The 25166-nt window shown below is 40.8% G+C and overlaps 1 protein-coding gene across 2 annotated transcripts in view; it reads right to left on the bottom strand.

Moving 5' to 3' along the window:
* Positions 1–25166, bottom strand: part of FAP (fibroblast activation protein alpha) — a 185783-nt gene that overhangs the window by 103578 nt on the left and 57039 nt on the right. For both annotated transcript variants that reach the window (XM_030209580.1, XM_030209581.1), the window contains 5 exons: positions 24837–24957; positions 20566–20720; positions 16682–16785; positions 16410–16545; positions 1905–1949 (listed from right to left, as the gene is read on the bottom strand). In XM_030209580.1, the coding sequence (XP_030065440.1) occupies positions 1905–1949; positions 16410–16545; positions 16682–16785; positions 20566–20720; positions 24837–24957 (561 nt within the window). The remainder of the gene's footprint in view (positions 1–1904; positions 1950–16409; positions 16546–16681; positions 16786–20565; positions 20721–24836; positions 24958–25166) is intronic.

Below are 25166 nucleotides of genomic sequence, written 5' to 3'. Positions count from 1 at the left end.
ATGCATCCACCACCCTTTTCCATTTATTGCTTGTTTATTTTCCATTTATTGCTAGTTAATGGCTAATTTGTTTGCACATCTTCAATTTGTGTGCAAATTAGGTGCTATATATAGAATCCAGGGGTACTGAGTAAAGGTGTGAGTTAAATCCAAGGGGGTCTTTAACTAAAGATTAGCTCGAGTTATCTGCAGCAGGGCCCATAGGAATAAATGAGCCCTGCTGCAGATAACTCAAGCTAATCTTTAGTAAAAGACCCCCCCAAATTAATAATAATGAGAAGTCAGATTTTAGATAAAACTGGAATTGAAACATCCAGGTCAGGACGTTTCAGATTCCAGTAGTATTTTAGAAAATGATTTGATGACATAGATCCTCTTCTAAAATACATGAAGGAATAAATGTACTGTATATGTGTGAGCTATATATAGTGAGAACAGCCATTTTACAATTGACAACAACTAAAAATCAATGGGGCAATATAGCAACATATATAGGGTGAGGCAAAAAAAAAGTAACTCCCTAGAGTTGTTTTTTTTTATATTTTCCCAGCAACCATTTGGAATTTCAACATGAAATTTTATAGCTTTATTTGTTGTTACTATCTATGTTTATGTTCCAAGTGGAATGAAATTATCTTTAAACACAGTGAATTTACAGACCACCCAGCAATGTCCATGCATTTGAAAATGTTTGTACTGTAAAACCACCATTATTTTTTTTTTTGGGGGGGGGGAGGGCACCAGCTTACTGTCAATGGCATCATAGTGATGTAGACTTTTGTCTGGGAAACAATGATGGAGTCCTATCACAAGCTCCACCCAAAACCGCAAACAATTGCCAAATTCAAGGAAGCACTGTAGATGACCTGGGACAGCCCGCCACAAGGATTGATTGACAAGGCTGTTAAGAACTTCTCAAAGTGGCTGAAGGCCTCTATTAATGCTGAGGGTGAACACATTGAGCATTCAAAGTGACTGAGAAATTCTGACACATTGTTAACTGCATCGTTTGAATGACGTTATTTTACTGTGTTTTAGCATGAACATATTTAATGTGCAAAATTCACTAGTTACTCTAAAATGTCAGTAACTTCAACATAGCTTAAGATAATTAAATGTTATTTAATAGTAATATGTAAAATTTCTTATTGAAATTCTTAGCAGTTGCTGAAAAAAAACAGCAAAAATCTCAAGAAGTTACTTTTTTATTGCTTCAACCTGTACATCTAAGGGGGAGGAAGTTATCAACATGGGCTACAGTTAAGACATGCTATTTTACTGTTAACTCCAGAAAATTTACAATAATGTCTTGGTGTTCTCTTAAAAGTCAATTCTCAAATGATTTACTGGACTAATTTCATAAATTGCACAGGCAAACCTCAGAAAATATTTCCCTGCTAACCAGCTAAATAGGGTTAAACTCTGGGGTTAATGTCTGGGACACAAAATATTCCACCTTTTCTAGTCTGGCTGCTTACAAGCAGGGGAAGAAAACAATTAAGAAGTTCCATCCCGAAATCAAGGAGCATATTTCTGGACCCATGTGTGCAGTTTTCATTTGCATGGATCAAAAAATCCACCCTTTTCACAGTCCTTTTCTCTCGCTGATGAGCCCTTCAAATGCGGTGTGGATAGGATACCATACAAGCATTTGTGAGGGAGGAACACACAGAAAGACACAACAATCTAAGTTTTCTTTTCCTTTGGAAAATAGGCTAAGAATAATAAAAGTCTGTGCTGTGAAAGGTTAAGCCTGTAGATTACTGCACAGAATCAGAAATGCAAGCCAGAAACTGGAAACCTGCTTGTCGCTGCAGGACACCACCACTAGAGCTTGGAATGGAAAAGCAAAACAGACTTTCCAAATATAGCAATTTTTGCTATAAACTTAAACCAATACATACCACACCAACCCAGCCCATTTTGCTTTCTTCTATATGCTGTTGATTCTGAAAATAAAAGCAACGTAACAGTTAGAATTTGGTCATGCTCAGATTTTCCCTTTAAATTCAAATCTTTCATTAAATTGACAGTTGCAAGACTGCTGTAAGGAATTTGACAAGTGATGCAAACCAGCCTAATAAGCACCTAGTAAATAAGACAAGCCATTGCATGTTTAATAAGGGATACATTGATTTATCTGCTTGCTGATTGCTTGGTCTAGTGTTCCCAAACTGTGGGGTCAATGCAAAAAGCTGTGTGACAGAGCCATGCGAGTGCATATTTCCCAACATGAACAAAAAGTCTTCATTACACAGCACTGATGCAGTAACTAACGATATGCAAATCTGAAGTGCGCAGGACTCTAGCACTGACAGGAAGACAGACATTTTTAAAAAAACTGTTGTTGCAAAAATTGTCATGATCCTCAACCCTGATCTGAGATAGCACTCCTGATCAACTGATCCAAAACCCAAAGACACTGCCCCAATCCTCTGACCCCCCCCCCCCCCCCACGACCCCTCCTCCAAAAAGAGAGACATAAAGGTCCAGGTGTTTGGTGGACCCCACTCCAACCTGCTTGGAAACAACCCTGGTGTCCGGTGGCACATGTGACCCCCCCCCCCCCCAGCTACCTTGAGAACCCATCCCCTCCCACTTGAAATGACCCCCAAATCCCTCCATACTCCCCAAACAAAACATAGCTCTGGTGTCTAGTGGTCTCCTCCCAGACTACCAAGTAAGGGGGTTGACTCCATGTTGTGCATCCCAGGATGCATATGTGAGGTTAGGCAGTGCCACTTTCCAAGATAGCATCAGGCAGGCAGGAGTCAGTGGGCATGGAATGCCATGGAGGGGAAAGAATGGGGAGTCCCGATGGAGACAGGAGGGGGTGGAGGATGCTCATAGAAATCAGCTATTTTGTTGTTGGGAGACAGGTGATGGGAGGACCCACTAGACACCAAGACTCTGTTGGGGGGGGGGGGGGTTGGGGATGGAGAGAATCCCCTAGACACCAAAGCTTTTATTCCTTGGGGTGAGTCAGTGAGTGATAAGGGGGCTGGCAAGTGTGGAAGTTGACAGATCAGAGTGTCACCTTATGAGGGTGAAGGTTCTGGGGTCTGGAGAGCTGACAGAGTGGGCTATTATTTTTCTGCTCTGATGCACTGCTGCAGAAGGGTCAGCTGAGTCTTCTACACCTCCTCTGACCTGGCATTTAGGTTTCTGTGTTGTGTTCACCTTAAAGTCTTCTGCAGCAGTTCTCTACATTGGAGCAGAATAGCTAATAGCCTCTTTACCAACCATATAAATAAGCTTATGCGCTGGTGCCTAATGTGAGATTTTGTTTCATTACAAACTCCATTTTGGTGCTCATTGGGCACACGTAGACGCTTATGCTGCTTAGTAAAAAGACCCCTAACACTGCAGTGTTTGAATTGTTGAGCTATTGGGTTTGAACTAATCAGGGAGGCATATCCTGTCCTATAAATTAATTGGAAATGGGGAGGGCAATTTTAAAGCAATTTTCATGGGTAAAAGGTATGATTGCTACTTTGGGGTGTATGAATATGCTTGTTTGTGGGGCAAATCGAAAAGTTGCAAAAGATGACAAGGACCATGGACTTCTTTAGTGGTTGATCACCTATAGTTTGATACTGAAATATATTCTTTGACCAGGTGAGGTTCTCTACTCAAACAACACAAGTGTTTTGGTTACTGATATCTTAAGGTTTATACAATCCTCCCGTTTGTTGTCTTTTTCTCTCTATTCAGTATTTTTTTTTGTATTTTGTACCTTGTTGCTGTAGTAATAACATATTTTAAAAAGGGACAGCATTTTGCCTATGAAAATGGGCTTTCTGAAAATTACTCACCTTGTATGTGAGTTGTACTTGCATTTAGCAGAGATGTTGCCATGGGTGGAATTTAAGAGATTATAGGCTCAGGAGTAATCTAAAGAAATACTTTTTTACTGAAAGGGTGGTGGATGAACGGAATGGCCTCTGAATTCAAGAAAACATGGGACAGGCACATGGGATCACTCAGGGAAAGAAAGAGATAGTGTATGTTGCAGATGGGCAGAATGGATGGGCTATTTGGCTTTTATCTGCCATCATGCTTCTATGTTTCTAATTAGGTATCTAATTGACATTATAGAATACTAGGAGTCATCATTTATGCACTACCCCTTACACTTGTTCAATGGCTGATGTAAATATCTGTGACTAAATGTTGCAGATTAATGCGCGACAGTATTCTAGAATCCTGCCCATGCCCCTCCCTCATGCACACCCCCCTTGCAGTTACACACAGAAGCTTTGTTGTGCTACATTTTTAGAATAGCGACTAAGTGCACTTACATTCATATCTGCAAATTAGAGCCAATTAATACCAAGTCCAAATATCACTGATTATTGGTTGTCAGCACTAATTAGTGCCCAATTTACCAATAAACTTACACATGTTTATTGGTAAACATGTCTATAACCTAAGAATGCAATTTTGTGCACTAAGTGTGAAAACATGCATGTAAGATTACAGAATTAGGGGGTAAGTGTAAAACCCTACTGTACTTTAGTGAAAGAACCCAACCCCATAGTGTTCAATTAGAAGGAGCCTTTCAATAGTTCCTGAGGACTAGCAACGCATGAGTGACTGGAAGTCAAACTGAAGGCAAGCGGATTTTAAAGTAGTCTGAGTTCAAAGAAATTTTTAATTTCACTTGTACCCATTGACAATATTCACTTAATTCTCCTGGTACTAAGGAAAACTGAAAATTCTAAAGCAGATCCCCCCCCCCCCCCCCCCCCCAAAAAAAAAAAATAAATCCACGTTTTCAAATTTAGTTTTAGATTTTTCTTTAACAAAAAGGGTCCAGGAAACAATTTGATGGAACATCTAAAGTTTTCCAGGTCTATGGAACTGTTCGATAAATGTATTTTGGAGAATTTTTCACACCTCTACAGAGAAACAGCAGGATTTGGCACATATATGGAAGTCAGATGGTAATTTTAAATACGAGCAGCTTTTGGGATCAAAGGCAAGCAGAGAGATGCAAGGAAAGCAATTTATGCTAACAAATGAGTTCAGCATTCCTAATTTCCTCTATCATTTTTCTACCTATTTATCAATTTCACTTTATATCAAAACTCCTATGTGTGAATTTCAAAAATATGCCTTTTTTATAAAAGCATCAAAAAACACCTCAGATGAAATATAAACTATTTATAGAGAATTTTTAGGACCATCATATAACTTATTTTCCCTTTAGTTTTATATGGAAGGCAAGAGAATATAACTGTTGGGCCAATGTGAAATTGTCTAAAATCGCTTTAAAGTGTTTCAAAGCTACTGTGAGCTTTTTGGCACGTTTATTGTCTTAAGGTCTTTGCAATGAGAGTCTACTCATGCTCCACTAAAGCAAGGTAAGTTATCAGTTTTGATGTATGATCTTTTGAATCACGACACTTTGAAACACTTTAGGGTGATTTCCAACTCTATAGGCAAGTCTTCATGGTCTTCGTCATAAAGCGTAGGGGGACAGACTTAAAGGTCTCAATATACATACTTTGGAAGAAACGCGGAAGAGGGGAGATATGTTAAAGAAGTTTAAATACCTATGTGGCATAAATGTACAGGAGGTGAGTCTATTTCAATTGAAAGGAAGCTCCGAAATGAAATGGGATAGGATGAAGGTGAAAGGGGATAGACTCAGAAGTAGCCTGAGGAAATACTACTTCATGGAAAAGGTGGTGAATTCGTGGAACAGCCTCAAGGTGGAGGTGGTAACGCCAAAAACTGTATCTGAATTCAAGAAAGCTTAGGACATGCACAAAGGATCTCAAAGGGAGAGGAAGGGATAGTAGATGGCATGGATGGGCAGTATGGATAGTCTATATGGTCTATGGACTGCCTTCATCTTTTCTTGTGTTTAAGTCAATATTCCTAAAATATAACATGATATAAGTTGCATATGGGAATTCCAATGAGGATAATATGCAATCAAAGCAACAAATTATTTTTATAGTTTTTAAAGGGCATGTTCTGGGCTTGGTTTGGCAGACCTGAAAAGTAGCATAGTTACAAAGTAAATGAAGGCAGATAAAGACATGCACGGTCCGTGCAGTCTGCCAACAAGGCATCCAGAGCTGCACCCTCCACTTTGTGCAGGTTATACTCTTTTATGATTAAACACTAGCATCACAAATAGGGCAGTTGGTAGGCCATTGAAGTCCACTGCAGCCCATCCTGATCTGCCTTTGCTTTTTGAGACACAGAAAAGTCTGCCTAATACTGGCCTTACTTCCCATATATTTTCTGTTTTAGAAACAGGCATTTAAACCTGCTCCATGCACAATAACTGTCAGCAGAGTTCTCATTTGGAATTTGGATAGAGGGAGAAATTTTGTGTACCTCAGTATTGCCAAGTAGCATCAATTATCACCATTTATTGGTTGATAATGACAATTAGCAGCTAATTTTACAACTAACACTATTCTCTATCTTGTGCATGCAACTTTGCATGCTAACTCCTGAATCGTTAAGTCGCTGAAGACTGCAAGTGCAAATTTGGACGCGTGCAATTTAATTGAATAAGCCAGTTAGCAGCCCTAACAATTATCTTTGCTAATTGATTTCATTTAGAAATCACATGTATAAATTTAGGTGCTAAGATCCACGTGTGGGTCCAAAAAGAGGGTGTGGTTATGGGAAGGAAATGGCCGGATCAAGGGCGTTCCTTTAATGTATGCACATTTTTTTTTAGAATAAAAGGGATCCAGATTTACACCAAGGTTTCATTGGTGTATATGATCGCACCTAAATGTAGTCGTGGTTCCCGGCACTACGCACTATTCTATAAACAGTGCCTAACTTTAGTGGCATTTATAGAATATTTTATTTATTTATTTATTGCATTTGTATCCCACATTTTCCCACCTTTTTGCGGGTTCAGTGTGGCTTACAATATGATATAAATGATGGAAATACAATTTGTTACAACTTGGTTATGGATTACATTGTGTAGAGTTAAGCGAGACAGTCGAAGTAACGTTAAGGAATATAACGATGGAACATAGACATTGAAACATTGGAAGGGGACAATGGGAGGCTTAAAGGGCAATATTAAGGCATGAAGACATATGGTATACATATTTCTCTGAGTGGAGGTATGAGTGATGTGAGATTATGGGGATGAGATTGCAGAAGTGGATTATGATGCATTAGTGAACAGTGAGTGTGGACTTTATGTGTTTTGGCTCTTTCCGTAGATTTTTTCAAAAAGATGGGTCTTCAATAATTTGCGGAAGGAAGCTTGTTTGTGGATCGTTCTTAAGTTGCGCGGCAGTGTATTCCAAAACTGCGTGCTTATGTGAGAGAAGGTTGACGCGTGTAGCACTAAGAACTAATTTTTCGGCGCTAATTTTTTAGCCACCATTTATAGAATTTAGTCCTAAGCATTAAATTGGGTGAGAAAGTTTATAGAATTAGGGGGCTAAGCAATTTACAATGTTACTTATATCATAAGCAATTAACTCATAACAAGGCATATTCAAAAAACACATACAAAAATGAGATGGCAACGTACAAAAAGAAAAAGGAGGCCCTATCCTCCTAGAACCAACTAAGCATTCAGAAAAACTAGACTGAAATAATATGTTTTGACAAACTTTTTAAGTTTAGCAGGATTACTTTCATTTCTCAGGTATAATAGAAAAACTCAAAAAAACACTATTCGGGACATATCAAAATACTCTTGCAAATCCTGAGGAAAATGATTTAGGGGGTCTTTACTAAAGTTTACTACTACTACTACTTAACATTTCTAAAGCACTACCAGGGTTACGCAGCATTGGACAATTTAACAAAGAAGGACGGTCCCTGCTCAAAGGAGCTTACAATCTAAAGGACAAAAAGTGCAGACAAACAAATTGGGGCAGTCTAGATTTCCTGAATGCAGGTATAATGGTTTAGCTAAAGCTAAGCTTTAGTAAAAGACTTCCTTAAAGTTTTACTCACAAATGCTCATGCTATAGTTTATCCATAAAAACATCAATCTCTTTGTTAGAACCAATTAAAAAAAAATTTTAGTGCTCAGAAAAAACATGGTGACCAAACCAACTCAATGGTCACCAATATCTATCATCGCACCATAGCAGAAATGTTCATATTGGTCATATTGTCCATATAGACTCAGTTCAAAGCAAAATTGAAGGCTTATTAAAATCAGAAACTTACCTTATTATCCTGACAGTCCTTTCATCCACAGCTGAAGTGCTCCACAAGAGAATCACAAGTGATGTTGGTGGAGCACTTCAGAAGTGAATAAAAGGACTGTCAAGAAGGATAATAAGTTTCTGATTTTAATAAGCCTTCCATTTTGTTTTGAACTGAGTCTGTATGGTCAATATGAACATTCCTGTTATGGTGCAATGATAGATAATGGTGACCATTGAGTTTATTTGGAGGGACATAATTGAAAGGGACGCCCAAGTTTTGCTGAGGACGTCCTCGCAAACCGTCCCGGTGGAGGGGTGGGGAACCCCGTATTATCAAAACAAGATGGACGTCCATCCTTCGTTTCAATAATACGGTCAGGGATGCCCAAATCTTGACATTTAGGTCATCCTTAGAAATGGTCATCCCTAGACTTAGTCGTTTCTGATTTTCGGCAATAATGGAAACCAAGGACACCCATCTGAGAAGCGACCAAATGCAAGCCCTTTGGTCATGGGAGGAGCCAGCATTCACAGTGCACTGGTCCCCCTGACATGCCAGGACACCAACCGAGCACCCTAAGGGGCACTGCAGTGGACTTCATAAATTGCTTCCAGGTACATAGCTCCCATACTTTCAGGCTTATTTTCAAAAGAGAAGGGTGCCCATCTTTTGACACAAATCGCAAGATGGGCATCCATCTCACAGGGTCGCCCAAATCAGCATAATCGAAAGCCGATTTTGGGCGTCCTCAACTGCTTTCCATCGTGGGGATGACCAAAGTTCACGGGGGTATGCCGGAGGCGTAGTGAAGGCGGGACTGGGGCGTGCCTAACACATGGGCGTCCTCGACCGATAATGGAAAAAAGAAGGGCATCCCTGACGAACACTTGGATGAATTTACCTGATCCTTTTTTTCTTATGACCAAGCCACAAAAATGTGCCCTAAATGACCAGATGACCACCGGAGGGAATTGGGAATGACCTCCCCTTACTTCCCCAGTGGTGTGGTGGTAAATGTGAGCTCTTCAAAACCCTTCATGGCATGGCGCAAATCATCATTGATCCACTGTTTTTTTCCCGTTTTTTTTCAAAATGCTTTTCAAAATTCACCAGAAGAGAACCTCCACCTCTTCTGGTGAATAATGCTGCCAGTTAAGTGATGCAATATGCATAGAATTACAGCTTTATTTTAAGTAATTGTTGATTCGTTACAAAAAAAACCTTTTTGAGGATGATAGAAAGCATTTTGAAAAGAATTTTGAAAAAAACGGGGAAAAAAACAGTGGATCAATGATGATTTGCGCCACGCCATGAATACAAAGAAATGAATATTTCAAATGGTGTGTGCTGCAGGATATTCTGAGGATCCCTAAAAAAATGACTGTATGCTTAAATTAATACTAAAAATCAGTTTTGCTAAGTTAAATGTTGAATGCAGTGCTGCAAATATTTATGATATGTGCTTGATGAGGAACGTTTAAAATAAGTGTTTGGGACCCTGGATTTAAAATTATATATATAAAGTCCCCACATAAGTTACTGTTTGAGGTCTTTAGAATGGTATTATGTTTTGAGCACCAGGGGCACCAGACTGACATATATAAAAGCATAAAAGTGATAGGGAAGTGCAAGAACCAGAACCTGCAAAGTTGCTGCCTTGTACATTACAAAGAAATCAGGGAACCTCTGCAGCCTAAAGAATTACAAGAAAGGAGAATGGGATAACTGAGCTACATTGTTATCAACAACCAGGCACCCTGTCCACAAGCCTTGTGGTTCAGGTAACATCTAAAGCAGAAGGACAATATTCTTATCAACTAGTAAGAGTACAATTGCCTGGGTTTGAACCTTTCTGAGATAACCATCTTAAAGACAGGGAGAGACCTGCCAGCAAAGGTACCTGGGCTACATAGCCCATTTGCTGAATTGTGTCAAGAGACAGTTCAAAGTGAGCAGGATCACTGCCCTGCCTGGAGTATAGGGTGTGGGAACCCCTCTATTCCCTTCTATTCTGCTCCATAAAGGGGAAAAACTAGACTTTGCTGTGAACCTTAATAGGGCACCTGTGACCCAAGGACATACAGAGAGAAACCACCTTTATCACACAAGCAGGGTTTTCCAAGATTTCCCCTTACAACTAAAAGGACCTCTAATGAAGTAACATCTGTCTTCAGAGTCACTCTGTTTTACTACCTGCTAATCTGTAAATGATGACTACCTATTAACAGCACTGATAATCTTATTATAAGAGAAAGTGAGAGAAGTAACTTGCTTAGTTCTTAAACTGTGTTGACCATTGTCATCTTGGTGGTAGAGGCTAGGAGTACAAGAATGAAGTGCTGCATTAAATACAGGAGAGAAGTGATTGGTTCTTTGCTTAAACATAAAATCTTAACAGAATTAAAAAGAAAGACGATCCAATTGGCCTGCTTGCAAGAGATGCGGTTAACAGACTTTGAACATGCTAAACTTCAGCATAGCTGGATCAGGAGTGGCCATTCTTATAGGTAAATCTTTTCCTCATACCGTTAAAAAAAAACTCATATTGATCCTTCAGATCATTATGTCATGGTGGTACTGAAGTGGCAACATAGCAATATATTGGTAGCCAATATTATTGCCCTTGACAGCGTGGCCATGCGTTTTTATTAGAGATCGTTAACAAATGTTGGTCACCTGGTGATTTTCCTATTTTTCTCTTTGGGGATTTCAGTATGGCTATAGACCCCTCTATTGATAAATTGCCCCTCTCAATGGAAAAACCTAGTTTTGTGAGGGGTCTTTCATATTCGAGCTTCAACTTAGATGTTGTAGATACTTGGAAGCGCTACACTCAACTGAGAAATGCTATACCCATCTGGCCCAAGCACACAACACTGCTTCAAGACTTGATTATATTTTTGTTTCACATCCTGGTTACCTCTGCAGGGTAATCAAGATTTTCCAGTGAGCCGCTCATTTCAATTGTGGGCTCAAAAGAGATTATTGTTAAAGCATTGCGTTGACGATAATGAAATGTCACTACCGTTTGCTGAGCTTTGTAATGCATGCATACCAATTATCTTGAACTGATTGCTTGGCTTATTCGCAAATGCAACACTATGTTTTCTCTTTACCAACTGCAGCTTTAACGGACGATGCTACTGATTATGTGGAGGAAACATTTGTACTGGGTGGTGACAGTACCCCCAGGGTATCCTTTTATTATAAAGTGCTGAGAGATGACTTGCCACATTTGAGTTTTCAATGCCAGACGGAGGCATGGTCCAGGGATCTGATCCCCATTTCAGCGTATTTCTTTCATCGTTTACTCTGTAAGCCCCTAGTGAAATTAACTTAATAATTTATCGAGAACAGCTATATAAATTAATGTGCAAAGCCTACATATCTCCTCGTTGAGTTTCCTTGTGGGGTGGCCCTGGATGGCCGCTGTTGCATATGCCCATAGAGTGATGCACAGTTGGGCCATATGTTCTAGTCTTGTCCAGCAATGCATTGTTTTTGGAGTGATGTTGCTACCAAAGTTCATCAAATATTTAATTTTTGCCTACCATTGCAATCTCAAGTGTTTCTGTTCGATTGTTATGATAATGTTGGATCTAAACTGAACAAGTTTAAATATACATTGTTTCGTTACATGTTTTTAGTGGCATGAAGAACTATATTGTCCCAATGGTCGAGTGATATGGCCCCTAAGAAGACGCAAGGGTTGAATTTATTATATGCTGTTATGATCTTAGAGCATTATAAAACTGGATGGCACCATCCTGCTCGTTGGCGTACATATCAGTTGATATGGGAACCTTTGTAGACTGTTATACCACATAGGACATGTAGTTTGATTCTGAATTGTTAATTATTATTTTCTCCTTTTGATACTCAAACCACTTTTATACTATACTTCCAGACTTGGATAAGAATCCATCAGGTCCGGAAGACTTTTTGTATTCATTTACTTGTGGGTGAAGGAGTGGAGGTGGGTGGGGGCTGGGGAGGAGGGGGAGAGGGGTTTGGAGTGTTGGGTATGTGTTTAAAATTTATTATGCTCTAAGTTCTTGGAAAGTATTGCTGTTCCTTTAAGAAACATTACTTCTCAAAAAAGTTTGAACTGCTTATTCATCCTCCTGGAGTAATTCCAGTCCTGACCTTGGTCCCTTAACCAAAAAAATTGGATTGTGTACCCAGTTCCCACTCCACAGCCAGTACGTCAAGCTCAGTCTCTGGCTGTCTTCAAGTCTAGGCTTAAAGCCCACCTCTTTGCTACTGCTTTCGACTCCTAACCATGACTCTCTTACTCAACACCCTCACTTATCACCCCTACCCAGTGGCATAGCTAGGGTAGTTGACACCCAGGGCCGGTCATTTTTTAACACCCCCCCGAAATCCAGTACTAGGCATACCGAAAATACAAAACACTCAGGACCTGTAGAGCAATTCTACCATACCATAAGCAGTAATTTGTACGAGTCACACAAGGAAAAGGAAAGCATCTTAAATACTACAGTGAGCACTAGGACATCAATTCACCTATTGTAAAACGAAAACAGACAGATTAGTACAGATCGTCGATCCTGCACAGTCAATGCCAACCAAAAGCCATGTCTTTTTCACAAATACAGATACACCCTAATCCACTATAGAATAAGTAATCATAAACTTTCTATTTAGACAAAAATTAAACTGAACCCCCGATGCCAGACTCTGCATACAATGCAACACCACAGAAACAGAAAATGTCCTCTAGTACTGTGCAAAATATAAAGACAGCAGATGTAAATTTGAAAAAACTAACAAATACCAATCACCACTTTACAAATTAACAAATAGAAATAAAACAAATAATATCATTTTATTGGACTAATACATTTAGCTTTCAGAGGCCAAAACCTCCTTCCTCAGATCAATTCAGTATAGTACTGTTACAGTGTCCTATCCTGACCTGAGGACGGGGGTTTTGTTCTCCGAAAGTAAAATGTATTAAAATTAGTCCAATAAAAAGATTACCTTATTTACATGTTCTATTATAAACATTTATTAACACAGCTACAATACTACTTTATCCTAAAGCAATAAAATAAAAATATATATTTACAGTTCGTTGTCTCTGGTTTCTGCTTTCCTCATCTTTTCACTGTCTTCCTTCTATCCAGCATCTGTCTTCGCTCTCTCTCTCTGCCATCCAGTGTCTGCCCTCTCTCTCTGCCCCTTCCATCCACTGTCTGCCCTCTCTCCCTTCCATCCACTTCTGCCCCTTCCATGCACCATCTGCCCCAGTCTGCCATCTCTCTCTCCCCCTTCCATCAACATCTGCCCTCTATCTCTGCCCCTTCCATCCACTATTTGCCCCAGTCTGCCCTCTTTCTCTCTCCCCTTCCACTCACCATCTGCCCTTTCTCTCTGCCCCTTCAATCCGTCTGCCCTCCCTCTACCATCCATCCAGGGTCTGCCCTCCCTCACGCTCCCCCCTTCTATCCCCTCTCTCTCTGCCCCTTCTTTTCAGCCCCCAGTTCCAGCCCCCTTATTCCACCTGCCCCTAGTTCCAGCCCCAGCCCACATCTCCCACCTGTCCCCCTTTTCAGCCCCACTATCCCATCAGTCCCCAGCCCTTTTCTCCCATCAGTCCCGAGCTTCAGCCCTCAACCACTTCTCCCTGTCCTCTTTTCAGCCCCTAGTTTCAACCCCAGCCCTTTTCTCTCACCAGTCCCGAGCTTCAGCCCCAGCCAGTTGTCCCTCCCCTTTAAAGCCCCTAGTCCCCACAGTTTCAGCCCCCTTCATCCACCACATGCCTTGCATCCCCCCTTTTAGCCCCAGACCCATTCTCCCACCTGCCCCAGGCATGAACCCATTTTCCCTCCTGCCCCCTTGTCAGACCCCAGTTCCAGCTTCAGACCCCTTCTCCCATCTGAGCACTCCTCTCCCCCCTCTGAGCACCCTCACTCTCCCCAATCCCCTTCTCCCCTCCCTAATCCCCTTTAAGCACCCCTCTGAGCTCCCCCACCCCTCCCCAATCCCCTTCTCCCCTCTGAGTCCCCCCCCAACCCAACAGCTGAGATCCATTCTCCTGCTGCTTCTACCCTGTCCTGCCTTAAAAAAATTTTTTTTGAAGTGCCAGAGAGTGGCAGGCAGCGTGCCTCGCGTCTGCCCTGCTAGTAAAGAAGATCTCGTCGACGTCGTCGTCCTTCCCACACTGGTAATAGGAAGTTGCCTTAGAGGGGGGTGGGACTCAATATGGGAAGGGTGACGACATCAGCAAGATCTTCTTTACTAGCATGGCAGACGCGAGGCGCGCTGCCTGCCACTCTCCGGCGCTTCGAAAACAAAATTTTAAGCCGGAGCAGCAGGAGCGGAGCACCCCCCCCCCCCACCCGATGACACCCGGGGCGGACCGCCCCCACCACCCCGCCCTTGCTACGCCACTGCCCCTACCACTGCAATTTCCCCACCCCTAGCTGTCTGTTCGTCTGTCCAATTTAGATTGTAAGCTCTGTTGAGCAGGGACTGTCTTTTCATGTTAATTTGTACAGCACTGCGTAAGTCTAGTAGCGCTATAGAAATGTTTAATAGTAGTAGTAGTAAATGCAAGTACAACTGTTTACTCGCATACAAGGTGAGTAATTTTCAGAAAGCCCGTTTTCATAAGCAAAATGCTGTCCCCTTTTAAAATATGTTATTACTACCACAACAAGATACAAAATACAAAAAACATCCTCAACAGAGAGAAACAGACAACAAACGGGATTTCATAAACATTAAGATATCAGTAACCAAAACACCTATGCTATTTGAGTAGAGAACTTTCACTGGTGAAAGAACATATTTCAGTATCAAACTATAGGCGATCAACCACTAAAGAAGTCCATGGTCCTTGTCATCTTTTGCAACTTTTCGATAAGCCCCACGAACAAGCATATTCATACACACCAAAGTAGCAATCATGCCTTTTACCCATGAAAATTGCTTTGAAAATTGCCCTTCCCATCTTATATAATAATTCTCACCTTCAACATTCTAATGTGCCTGGGACCGTGCCTCCCTCGGAGGTGGTCTGCTAGGCAGTTTAGAATGCACTGACATCAGTGATGTCACTGACAGCTGATTCCACGTCACTGCCCCTGCAGGAAGACCCCGGAGGAGCGCAGCGACGTCAGAGGAGAGAGGAGGAGCGGCTGCAGAGACGACAGCCAATGCCAGATGGCTGTCTACGGAGCCGTGTTTCAGGTTTAAAATCTTTTTTTGGCTTTTTTCTTTTTGTACCGGCCGCTGCTGCTCAACAGGAGACACAGCAGCGGCCAGACAGCGTAAGTATTGGCGGCTGCGGGTGGCGAGGGGGTTGATGTGCCCGAAGGGGGGGTAGGGGCTTGGGTGATGCGCCGGAGCAGAGGGGCTTGGGTGATGCGCCGAGGGGGGAGGGGAGGGTCGCTGGACATGGGTGGCTGCGGGGGGGCACGGAAGAGGGAGGTGGGGAGGGGGTCCTGAGACCAGATGGGTAGCTGCAGGGGAGGGCAGGGGAGACAGAACGGACGCTGCAGGGGGGGCAGGGGGAGAGGAGGGTCGCTGGACATGGGTGGCTGCAGGTGGAGAGGAGGATTGGTGGGAAGGGGGGATTACCTTGCTAGCGCCCGTTTCATTGCCTACCGAAACGGGCCTTTTATACTAGTTTCCAATAAATTTAAAGGACAGGATATGCCTCCCTGATTAGTTCAAACCCAATAGCTCAACAATTCAACCACTGCAATGTTAGGGGCCTTTTTACTAAGTCGCGTAAGCGTCTACGCATGCCCAATGCGCACCAAAATGGAGTTACCGCATGGCTACCACATGGCCCTTGTGGTAATTTCATTTTTGGTGCGCATCCGCTATGCACGCCTGAAAAATATTTTTTTTACTTTCTGGCATTTGGCGCACGTAGGTCATTACCGCTCAGTTACCACATGAGACTTTACCGCTATGTCAATGGCTGGCGGTAAGGTCTTGGACCCAAAATGGACATGCGGCAATTTTCATTTTGCCGCACATCCATTTTTGGCAAAAAATTTTAAAAGGCTACCGCAGGCCATTTTTCAGTGCACCTTAGTAAAAGGACCCCTTAGTTCTCTAGATAAAATTAGGCAAACTCACACAAGAGAGGTGAAAGGTAAATAGAGCAATTTTTCTTTCTTATAGGCCCGATAATTCTAGAACAGCATTGGTTATACCACAATGGTTAATTTCCACCAAAAAAGTCCGAAACATGAATACTATAAACATACCTTTGGACAGTTCCATGTGTTTGTTCGTTCGTTAAAGTCACAAATGGCCAGGATTGAAAAATTCTGCAATCTGTTTGCCCATTGCACACAGATACGCCCATCCAATATCCACGTTGCCCAGACAAAACAGTAATCACTGCCAATGAATGAAAAGTAAGTCAATGCGAAGGTGATGACTCCAGGACGTAGTGCTTCACTATGCAATAACATTCCAAAATACAGTAGTCATGTGGCAAAAAATACTGAGAAAAAATAATTTCAGAACGCACTACCTTGATGCTAATTGTGAAGGAACAGGCACTTCTGCAACGCTTAAGTCTCTAGGGTCAGATGCCTTTACAATAAACAATCGAACAGTAGGATTTTTAGCCCCTGCCTGGAAAGAAAATACATATCCTTAGGTGCATTGTTCTAAGGCATTCCCTTGACAGAAATATGTAGTATTAATTAGGATATGAATGTTTAAATAGTATAATGTCATTCCATTGCAATTTGCATTTTTCTGGTTTTCAACAAATCAGTTCATAATACTTTTACAGAACTAACTACCCAACCATACATTTGGGCCTGATATTGAGCTGGCGGTGGGCAGTGCTTTTGCTGTCCACTGTCAACATTAAATTGGGATATTCAATGCCGGGCTGTTTCTGGCAACCGGCATTGAATATCTGGAGGGCTTTTAACCACTAAAAAGTTAACCAGTTATGCCAATATTCAGTACTAGCCAGTAAACATTTTAGCAGTTAAAGATAGGCCTGCTATTTATGCACTCTGTTTTAACAGCTGAATATAGCCAGTTAAGCTCTGAATATCTGCCCTTAACCAGTTATGTCATGCAATATAGCCAGTCAGCGGCTAGCCTCAAGCTATGGATATTTAGCAGGAGATAACCGGTTATCTCCCACTGAATATCCGCAGTTAGGAACCAATATGCTATATTGGTGGGTTATTATTTAGGTGCCCTTTTATTAAGCTGTATTAGGCACTCTAAAGTGTTCTGTATTAGTTATGCCATCTGTGTGTCCATAAAACAATAAGTGTGACTTTAAAAATGCTGTTTTTGACAGCATCATTGATTTGAGATTTCATGGAGAGAGCAGGGTTCAGTATTATCCCCAAACTTCTAATCTAAAAACAAATCTGGATTCTGACAAATACCAAGATCAGGGCCGGCTTAAGGAATTGTAGTGCCCTGAAACAACTTTTTCATTGGCACTCCCCCAACCAGCATCGGAACCCACCCACATTGGATCCCAACCAACCAGCAACCCCCACCCACCTAACAATATCAGCTGTCTTCCAGCCACCTCCAGCACATGAAAAAAACAGCAATAAGAGGAAAATGTTCTCCTTGCCGCTGTGAAGGCTTGGATGGTGAGGCAGGCTTTTGTCACCCTTGAGCCTTGACGCCTTGAGCCTCCTGGTCCATGTCATGAGCCAGCCCTGACCAAGATTAACAAGTAACATCAGAATGTATTTTTTTATGGAGAGGGTAATGGATACCTGGATTACATTCCCAGTGGAGGTGGTGGGGACAAAAATAGTGACAGAATTCAAAGACATGTGGAATAAACACAGAGGATCCCAAAATGGAGAGAGGATGGAATCACAACAAAACTTAAATAACCTTACACAGGGCCCAGAGGAGTGTAACCAGCACAGATCGGTAGTGACAGTTCTGGCCGCCTTTTAAAGCAGACTGGATAGACTATAAAGATCCTTTTCTGCTGACATTTCAGCATGTTAACTGTTAAAAGATATGAAAGAGTATTCAACTAACTTAAAAACATAACCTAAGTTTTTGAGAGGTTTAAGGCTAATCTATATTCTTCTCTATCCATGACTGAACAGCAAAAAAACAAAACCATGCAATAGCATAATCTTCAGAGGAAACACTGTGGGGAAAATTGAATGCCATCAGCATAGACCCTATAATTTACATTAAGTCCAGCCAAAATTCTTCACAAGGTAATAAATAAGTAGAGGAGTAGCCTAGTGGTTAGTGCAGCAGACTTTGATCCTGGGGAACTGGGTTCAATTCCCACTGCAGCTCCTTGTGACTCTGGGCAAGTCACTTAACCCTCCATTGCCCCAGGTATCTACTATGTCCAAACTTTCCAGACTTGCTGAAAGCCTGTCAAAAGCAGTTGAGATGTCTAAACAAACAAAGAAGCAATTCCTCAGTCAAATCCATGCTGAACAACATCCAAGCTGGAAAGCAATAATGTTTCAGTGCTATGTGCATGTGGAAAACCAACTTAATATAGATCCAAACACAAATGATGTCAACAAAATCTTGTAGACGAGTCACAACTTACTCCTGAATCTTTGCCAAAAAAAAAAGTAAGCGAGGAAACTGGATGATAGTGTCCTAAAACAGAAGGCTCCAAAGATTCCTTCTTCAGAATGGGATGAATACAAACACATTTCAAAAACTGGGAACAATGCCATTCTGCAAAGAGGCGTTTATAATAGAAGTCTGAAAAGACATAACTCATCAAAGCTTAAAAAACAGCAGGGGAGCAAGTATCTAATGCAATGCTTCTCTGCCTAGTCCTTGGGGCACACAAAGGGTCCTTTTACTAAGGTGCACTGAAAAATGGCCTGCGGTAGTGTAGACGTGTGTTTTGGGCGCGCCCAGAATTATTTTTTAGCACATCTACAAAAAATACCTTTTTAAACAATTTTGCTGAAAATGGACATGCTGAAAATTGAAAATTGCCACGCGTCTGAGACCTTAACGCAAGCCATTGACCTAGCAGTAAGGTCTCACACGGTAACCGGGCAGTAATGGTCTACGCACATCAAATTCCACTTGATGAGTGTAGCTGGTGCGCGTCAGAAAATAAAAAATAATTTTCAGATGCACATAGCGCACACACGCCAGAATTGAAATTACTGCAAGGACCACGGGGTAACCGGGCGGTAACTCCAATTTGGCGCATGTAGGTGCCTACATGGCTTAGTAAAAGGGCCCCTTAGCCAGTCGGGTTTTCAAGATATCCACACCGAGTATGCATGAAAGAGATTTATATACTAAGGAGGCAGTGTTGCAGACCTCTCTCTCTCATGTATATTCCTGAAAACCTGACTGATTGGGTATTCTCTGATGACTGTATTGAGAAGCACTGATCTAATGGACAGTAAGAGACACTGTTTGCAACAATTTAAGTAAATCCATATCTGTAATCAAATGAAAATCCATCCAATCAGAATTCTGAGTTATCCTCTCCACAGGAGCAGTGAAACCCAAATTTATTTATTTAGATTTTGCTCACACCTTTTTCAGTAGTAACAGTGGTTAGCATATCTAGGTTTAAAAAAGTTTTGGACAAGTTCCTGGAGGAAACGTCTATTCTCTGCTATTATGATTGACATGAAGAAAGACATTACTTATCACTGGGATCTGTGACGTGGTATCTTACTACTCTTTGGGATTCTGCAAGGTACTTGTGACCTGGATTGGCCACTCTTGGAAACAGGATAAGGCTCAGGTCCAGTATAGCTATTCTTATGTTCTTATGTTAATCTTAGCTGGACAAACCTTTGGAATATTGACTTCAGTATTACAGGATATAGCAGTCTATCTCTGTTACTGGATATACAGTAAGTGACTAAGAAGAAGAAAAGATTGACTGTAGTTTCCGTGTCTGTAAGGCTAGCAGTTAACTACAACAAGGACCATGCACACTAAAGAACTGAACTGTGCTTACATATAGAATTAGTGTCATTAGTAATGATGCAAAAAGGTGGGACAAAAATGACACAAATATTTATTTATTATTTATTTATTTGTTGCATTTGTATCCCACATTTTCCCACCTATTTGCAGGATCAATATGGCTTACATGATGCCTTAATAGCGATCGTCATTTCCAGAGTGAGAAATACAGAGTGGTGTTGCATTAAGGATCATAAGTGACAGAGTAAATTAAGCAGTCAAGTATAAAGAGTTCAGTTTTGGTCAGTCCTGGTATAAGTTTCGTTGTCTGGTGTTTAGGATGGATCATTGTGGTATGCTATTTTGAACATATATGCAACCATCAATATAGTCACAAATAACACATGATGGAATATAATCTAGATCAGACAGGGAAATCATTAATGAAATCTGAAATGTTAAGTAATTAAAATATGTAAAATACAAATAACCAACCTTTGGATATGGAATGTGTATTGTTCTTGGGTATAGCTCATCACCATAATAGGAATAGTCCAAAACAGGTACACCTTTGTCATTGAACTCCACATATGCAATAAACCTTGCATTTGGTGACCACCACAGAGCATACTTTGTGCCCATCATCTCTTCTAAAGATACACAAAATAAATAGTCCTGTTAAGTAGCAGCTCAAATTAAGTTATACATGCTTTCTATTGTATCATCTTTTATTTCAGTTGAATTTTAAACCTTTTACTAATACAGTAAAATACATCTTTGTCCTACTAATCTACAAAACATTCCATAGTAGGTTAAACTCCGTGACACAATACATTTAAGATCAAGACACTCACATATAAACACCCCCATATAAAAACATACAACCATCCTAAAAACAGGATTTATCCTGAACTTCAGCTTGGGTTTCCTTATTCTGATAAACTCATAACTGGAATAATAGGATGAAACAATCACAAAATCCAGTAAAAATAAATAAATAAAGGGGTCAATATTCAGCATGGTTTAAGCAGGCAAGAGAGAACATAAGAATAACCAATGGTCCATCCAGCCCCAACTTCAAACTGTGGCCAATCCAGGTCACAAGTACCTGGCAGAAACCCAAATAGTAGCAGAGTTCCATGCTACCAATCCCATGGCAAGCAGTGGCTTCTCCATGTCTATCTCAATAGCAGACTATGGATTTTTCCTCCAGGAACTTGTCCAATCCTTTTGTAAACCCAGACACACTAACCGCCACATCCTCTGGCAACAAGTTCCAGAGCTTAGCTATTCGACAATGGACTTCATGCTCAGTATAATAAATGTGGCTCGTGCCAATGGTGTAACAGTACAATTGAAGGGAACACATGGATCGATCCTCAAACTATGAAAGTAATAAAGTCTAGAAAAAATACAACATGTCATTCTAAAAACATCATATAATTTATATAATGTCCTTGTGACAAAATATATGTTGTATTTTTTTTAATTCCCAAAAGGTTTGCATAAAATATTTCTTATTAATTCTTCATAGTGTCTCAAACATTATGTTGTTCATCTCTAAAAGGAATTTTGCAGATTATACATGGTGCAGGTTATATACGCAAAAATACGGTATATGGTCTTGGCTTTCGCACCTGAACTGTATGACCAGAAAACTGGTAAATAACAAATTAGCACACACACAGGAAGCGAGCACAAAATTACAAGCAATGGCCTTCTTTTTGGTGTTTCAAGCAATATTTAGCAGCAGACTGAGAAAAAAAACTGCAAGATATGATTAAGAAAAATATCAGACTTGAATTCTGCATTAATTGTTAACAGTTTGTATTTCTCTCAATATAAATATTTATTCTAAAATTAAATATTGATATTCAATGTATTAATTAAAGCCTAAGATGATGCTTGAAGCAGCACAGCTGAACAAAAGCCAGCTACTCTCTGCTGAAATCCTCTCCAAGGGTATAACAACATCTGTGAGGGGTAAACATAACATTTTCATGATATGTTACCTCTTATTTCTCTAAGTTCAAGGTTTGGGTCAAGTTTCTGCACCTGCTTAGAACTGTAAGGTCAGCTGTTCACAGAATACAAAGTAAGCTACTGAGAAGAATCAAAGGGCTAAAAGAAGAAAATACAGTTTCCTGGCTTGTACAAATCCCAAATCGAGTAACAAAATTTCCTTTAAAATTACGGTATTTTTATCCTCAGCGTCCTTCAGGTATACACTGTAGTGCAAACTAGAAATTTGAATTCTACTGTTTATACCATGGATGTCAAACTCTAGTCCTGAAACTCCACAAACAAGTCTGGCTTCCAAGATTTGTGCGATAAGTCTGTGTACATTTGCTCCAAGAACCAGCTGTATTTGCTTAGTTTGAGAAACAGAAACTATATCAGTGCTGAGACACTTGAGGACCGGCATTTGTCATTAATGGTTTATCATGAAAATCTTATGAGAAGAGACTGGAAGACCTTCTGTCTCGCTGCACCCTACGACTGGAATAAACTTCCTGAGCCCCTACGTCTTGCCCCATCCTTGGCCACCTTTAAATCTAGACTGACAGCCCACCTCTTTAACATTGCTTTTGACTCGTAACCACTTGTAACCACTCGCCTCCACCTACCCTCCTCTCTTCCTTCCCGTTCACATTAATTGATTTGATTACTTTATTTATTTTTTGTCTATTAGATTGTAAGCGCTTTGAGCAGGGACTGTCTTTCTTCTATGTTTGTGCAGCGCTGCGTACGCCTTGTAGCGCTATAGAAATGCTAAATAGTAGTAGTAGTAGTAGTAGTAATATGTATAACCTAGAGGAGAGGAGGGAGAGGGGAGATATGATACAGACGTTAAAAATACTTGAAAGGTATTAATATTGAAACAAATATTTTCCAGAGAAGGGAAACTGGTAAAACTAGAGGACATGAATTGAGGTTGCGGGGTGGTAGAATGAGGAGTAATGTCAGAAAATTCTTTTTCACGGAGAGGGTGGTTGATGGCTGGAATGCCCTCTGAGGACGGTGGTGGAGAAAAACAAACTGTGGCAGAATTCAAGCTTGGGATGAACACAGAGGATCTCTAATTAGAAAATGAATGGTATAAAAAACAAAACTTTGCATGTCAAGTGGTGCTTAGATAGTAACTCTGCCTGTATTGACTAAGACCGGTGCTGGGCTTGTATGATCTGAGTCACACATATAGCAATCCGGCTGTAGGATGGGTTGGAGAGAGTGTCGATGGAAACTCCAGCAATTTGGAATGTGAGGATAGTACTGGACAGACTTTACAGTCTGTATCCCACAAATGATAAAATGGATTTGGATAGGCTGGAGTGAACTTTTGACAGCAACTCCAGTAGTTGGAACACATAAACAGAGCCGGGCAGACTTCTACAGTCTATGTCCCAGAAACACCAAAGAAAGACCATGATCAAGGATATAATATCACGTTCATTGTTGATTTAATTTTGAATTGATAATGAATGTGACTGTTGGGCAGACTGGATGGACCATTCACATCTATATCGGCTGTCACTTACTATGTTTACCCCTCACAGAGGTTGTTATACCCTTGGAGAGGATTTTTAGCAGAGAGTAGTTGGCAATGGGGCTCATTTTCAAAAGAGAAAAATGTTCAAACAGTGGCATAAATCTGCATTTGGACATTTTTCCTCACAAAAATGTCCAAATTGCTATTTTCAAAACCAATTTTTAGACATTTTTCTATAAATTCCATCAGAAGTGTGTTCAAATCACAAGGGGACATGTCAGGGGCAGAATCTGGTTGTTCCTACTACTTGGACATTTCTCTGGCATAATGGAATAAAACAAAAACATCCAGGGCTGTAAGTTGGACGTTTTGGTCTAGACCTGTTTTACTAATGAATAAGCCACAAAAAAAAAGTGCCCTAAATGACCAGATTTCAGCCTCAGATGTTATATTCAGGGCCATTACAGCAGCATGCAGGTCCCTGAAGTAGTCTAGCGGTGGGTGCACTGCACTCAAGACAGGTGGTGGACCCAGGCACATACCTCCCCCTACCTGTTACAGTTGTGGTGGAAACTGTGAGCCCTCCAAAACTCACCAGAAACCTACTGCACCCACATATAGGTGCTCCCTTCACCCATAAGGGCTATTGTAGAGGTGTACCATTTGGGATGGATTTTCTTTTTTTTTTGGGGGGGGGGGGGGGGGGGGGTTAGCAGACAAGGTAAGGGAGCATCAGTGAGATGTGTACCTGAGAGCATTTATTTGAAGTCCACTACAGTGCCCTATTGCTCTCCTGTGTGGCTGGTTTACTAAGAATGCTGGCTCTTCATACATCCCAATGGCTTGATTTTGTGTGTTCACTTGGACATTTCTTTTTCAAAAATGGACCATAAAGATACACGCACAGAGCACAAAAACATCTAGCAAATAGCCATTTTCAAAAAATAAAAAAAAAGATAGATGTTTTACTGTTTTCAAAATGACTATGTTTCCCACTTGAATTTTGGACATTTTTAGCAAAATGTCCAAAGTTGGACTTAGAAGGAACTGAGTTTGATTCCCACTTCAGGCACAGGCAGCTCCTTGTGAGTCTGGGCAAGTCACTTAACCCTCCATTGCCCAATGTAAGCCACATTGAGCCTGCCATGAGTGGGAAAGCGCGAGGTACAAATGTAATAAAAAATAAATATCAAAAATGCCCCTCTTTGAAGTCGCTAACACATCTTAGGTAAATCCTGCACTAACCAAATAATATTTTCTTTAAGAAATGTTTTACCTTCATAAACCCAGTCAGGAATCCCATTGTAGATTTCATTCTCCTTTCCACTGGAAGTAATTTGAATAGCTGGCTCCATCGGCTCATATTTAAGATAGATATTATTTCCCAAAACATAAACCTAATGATGGGAGGTAATAAACAAATTTCCTGAAAAAGGCAACTATAATGGCATACTGTCCTTTTCTTTTACTGATGTTATGCAATAGGCAGAGTGGGAATATAAGACAGTATACTGATTATTTTGGAAGCCCTATCCACAATTTAGCACAGCATTTAGATGTGTTTATTGTGTACACGTATAAATCCTTATTTTAGAAACCCATGTAA

The sequence above is a fragment of the Microcaecilia unicolor genome, chromosome 7 (assembly GCF_901765095.1).
Source record: "Microcaecilia unicolor chromosome 7, aMicUni1.1, whole genome shotgun sequence".
Classification (NCBI taxonomy): domain Eukaryota; kingdom Metazoa; phylum Chordata; class Amphibia; order Gymnophiona; family Siphonopidae; genus Microcaecilia; species Microcaecilia unicolor.
This window is presented reverse-complemented; position numbering and strand designations above follow the sequence as displayed.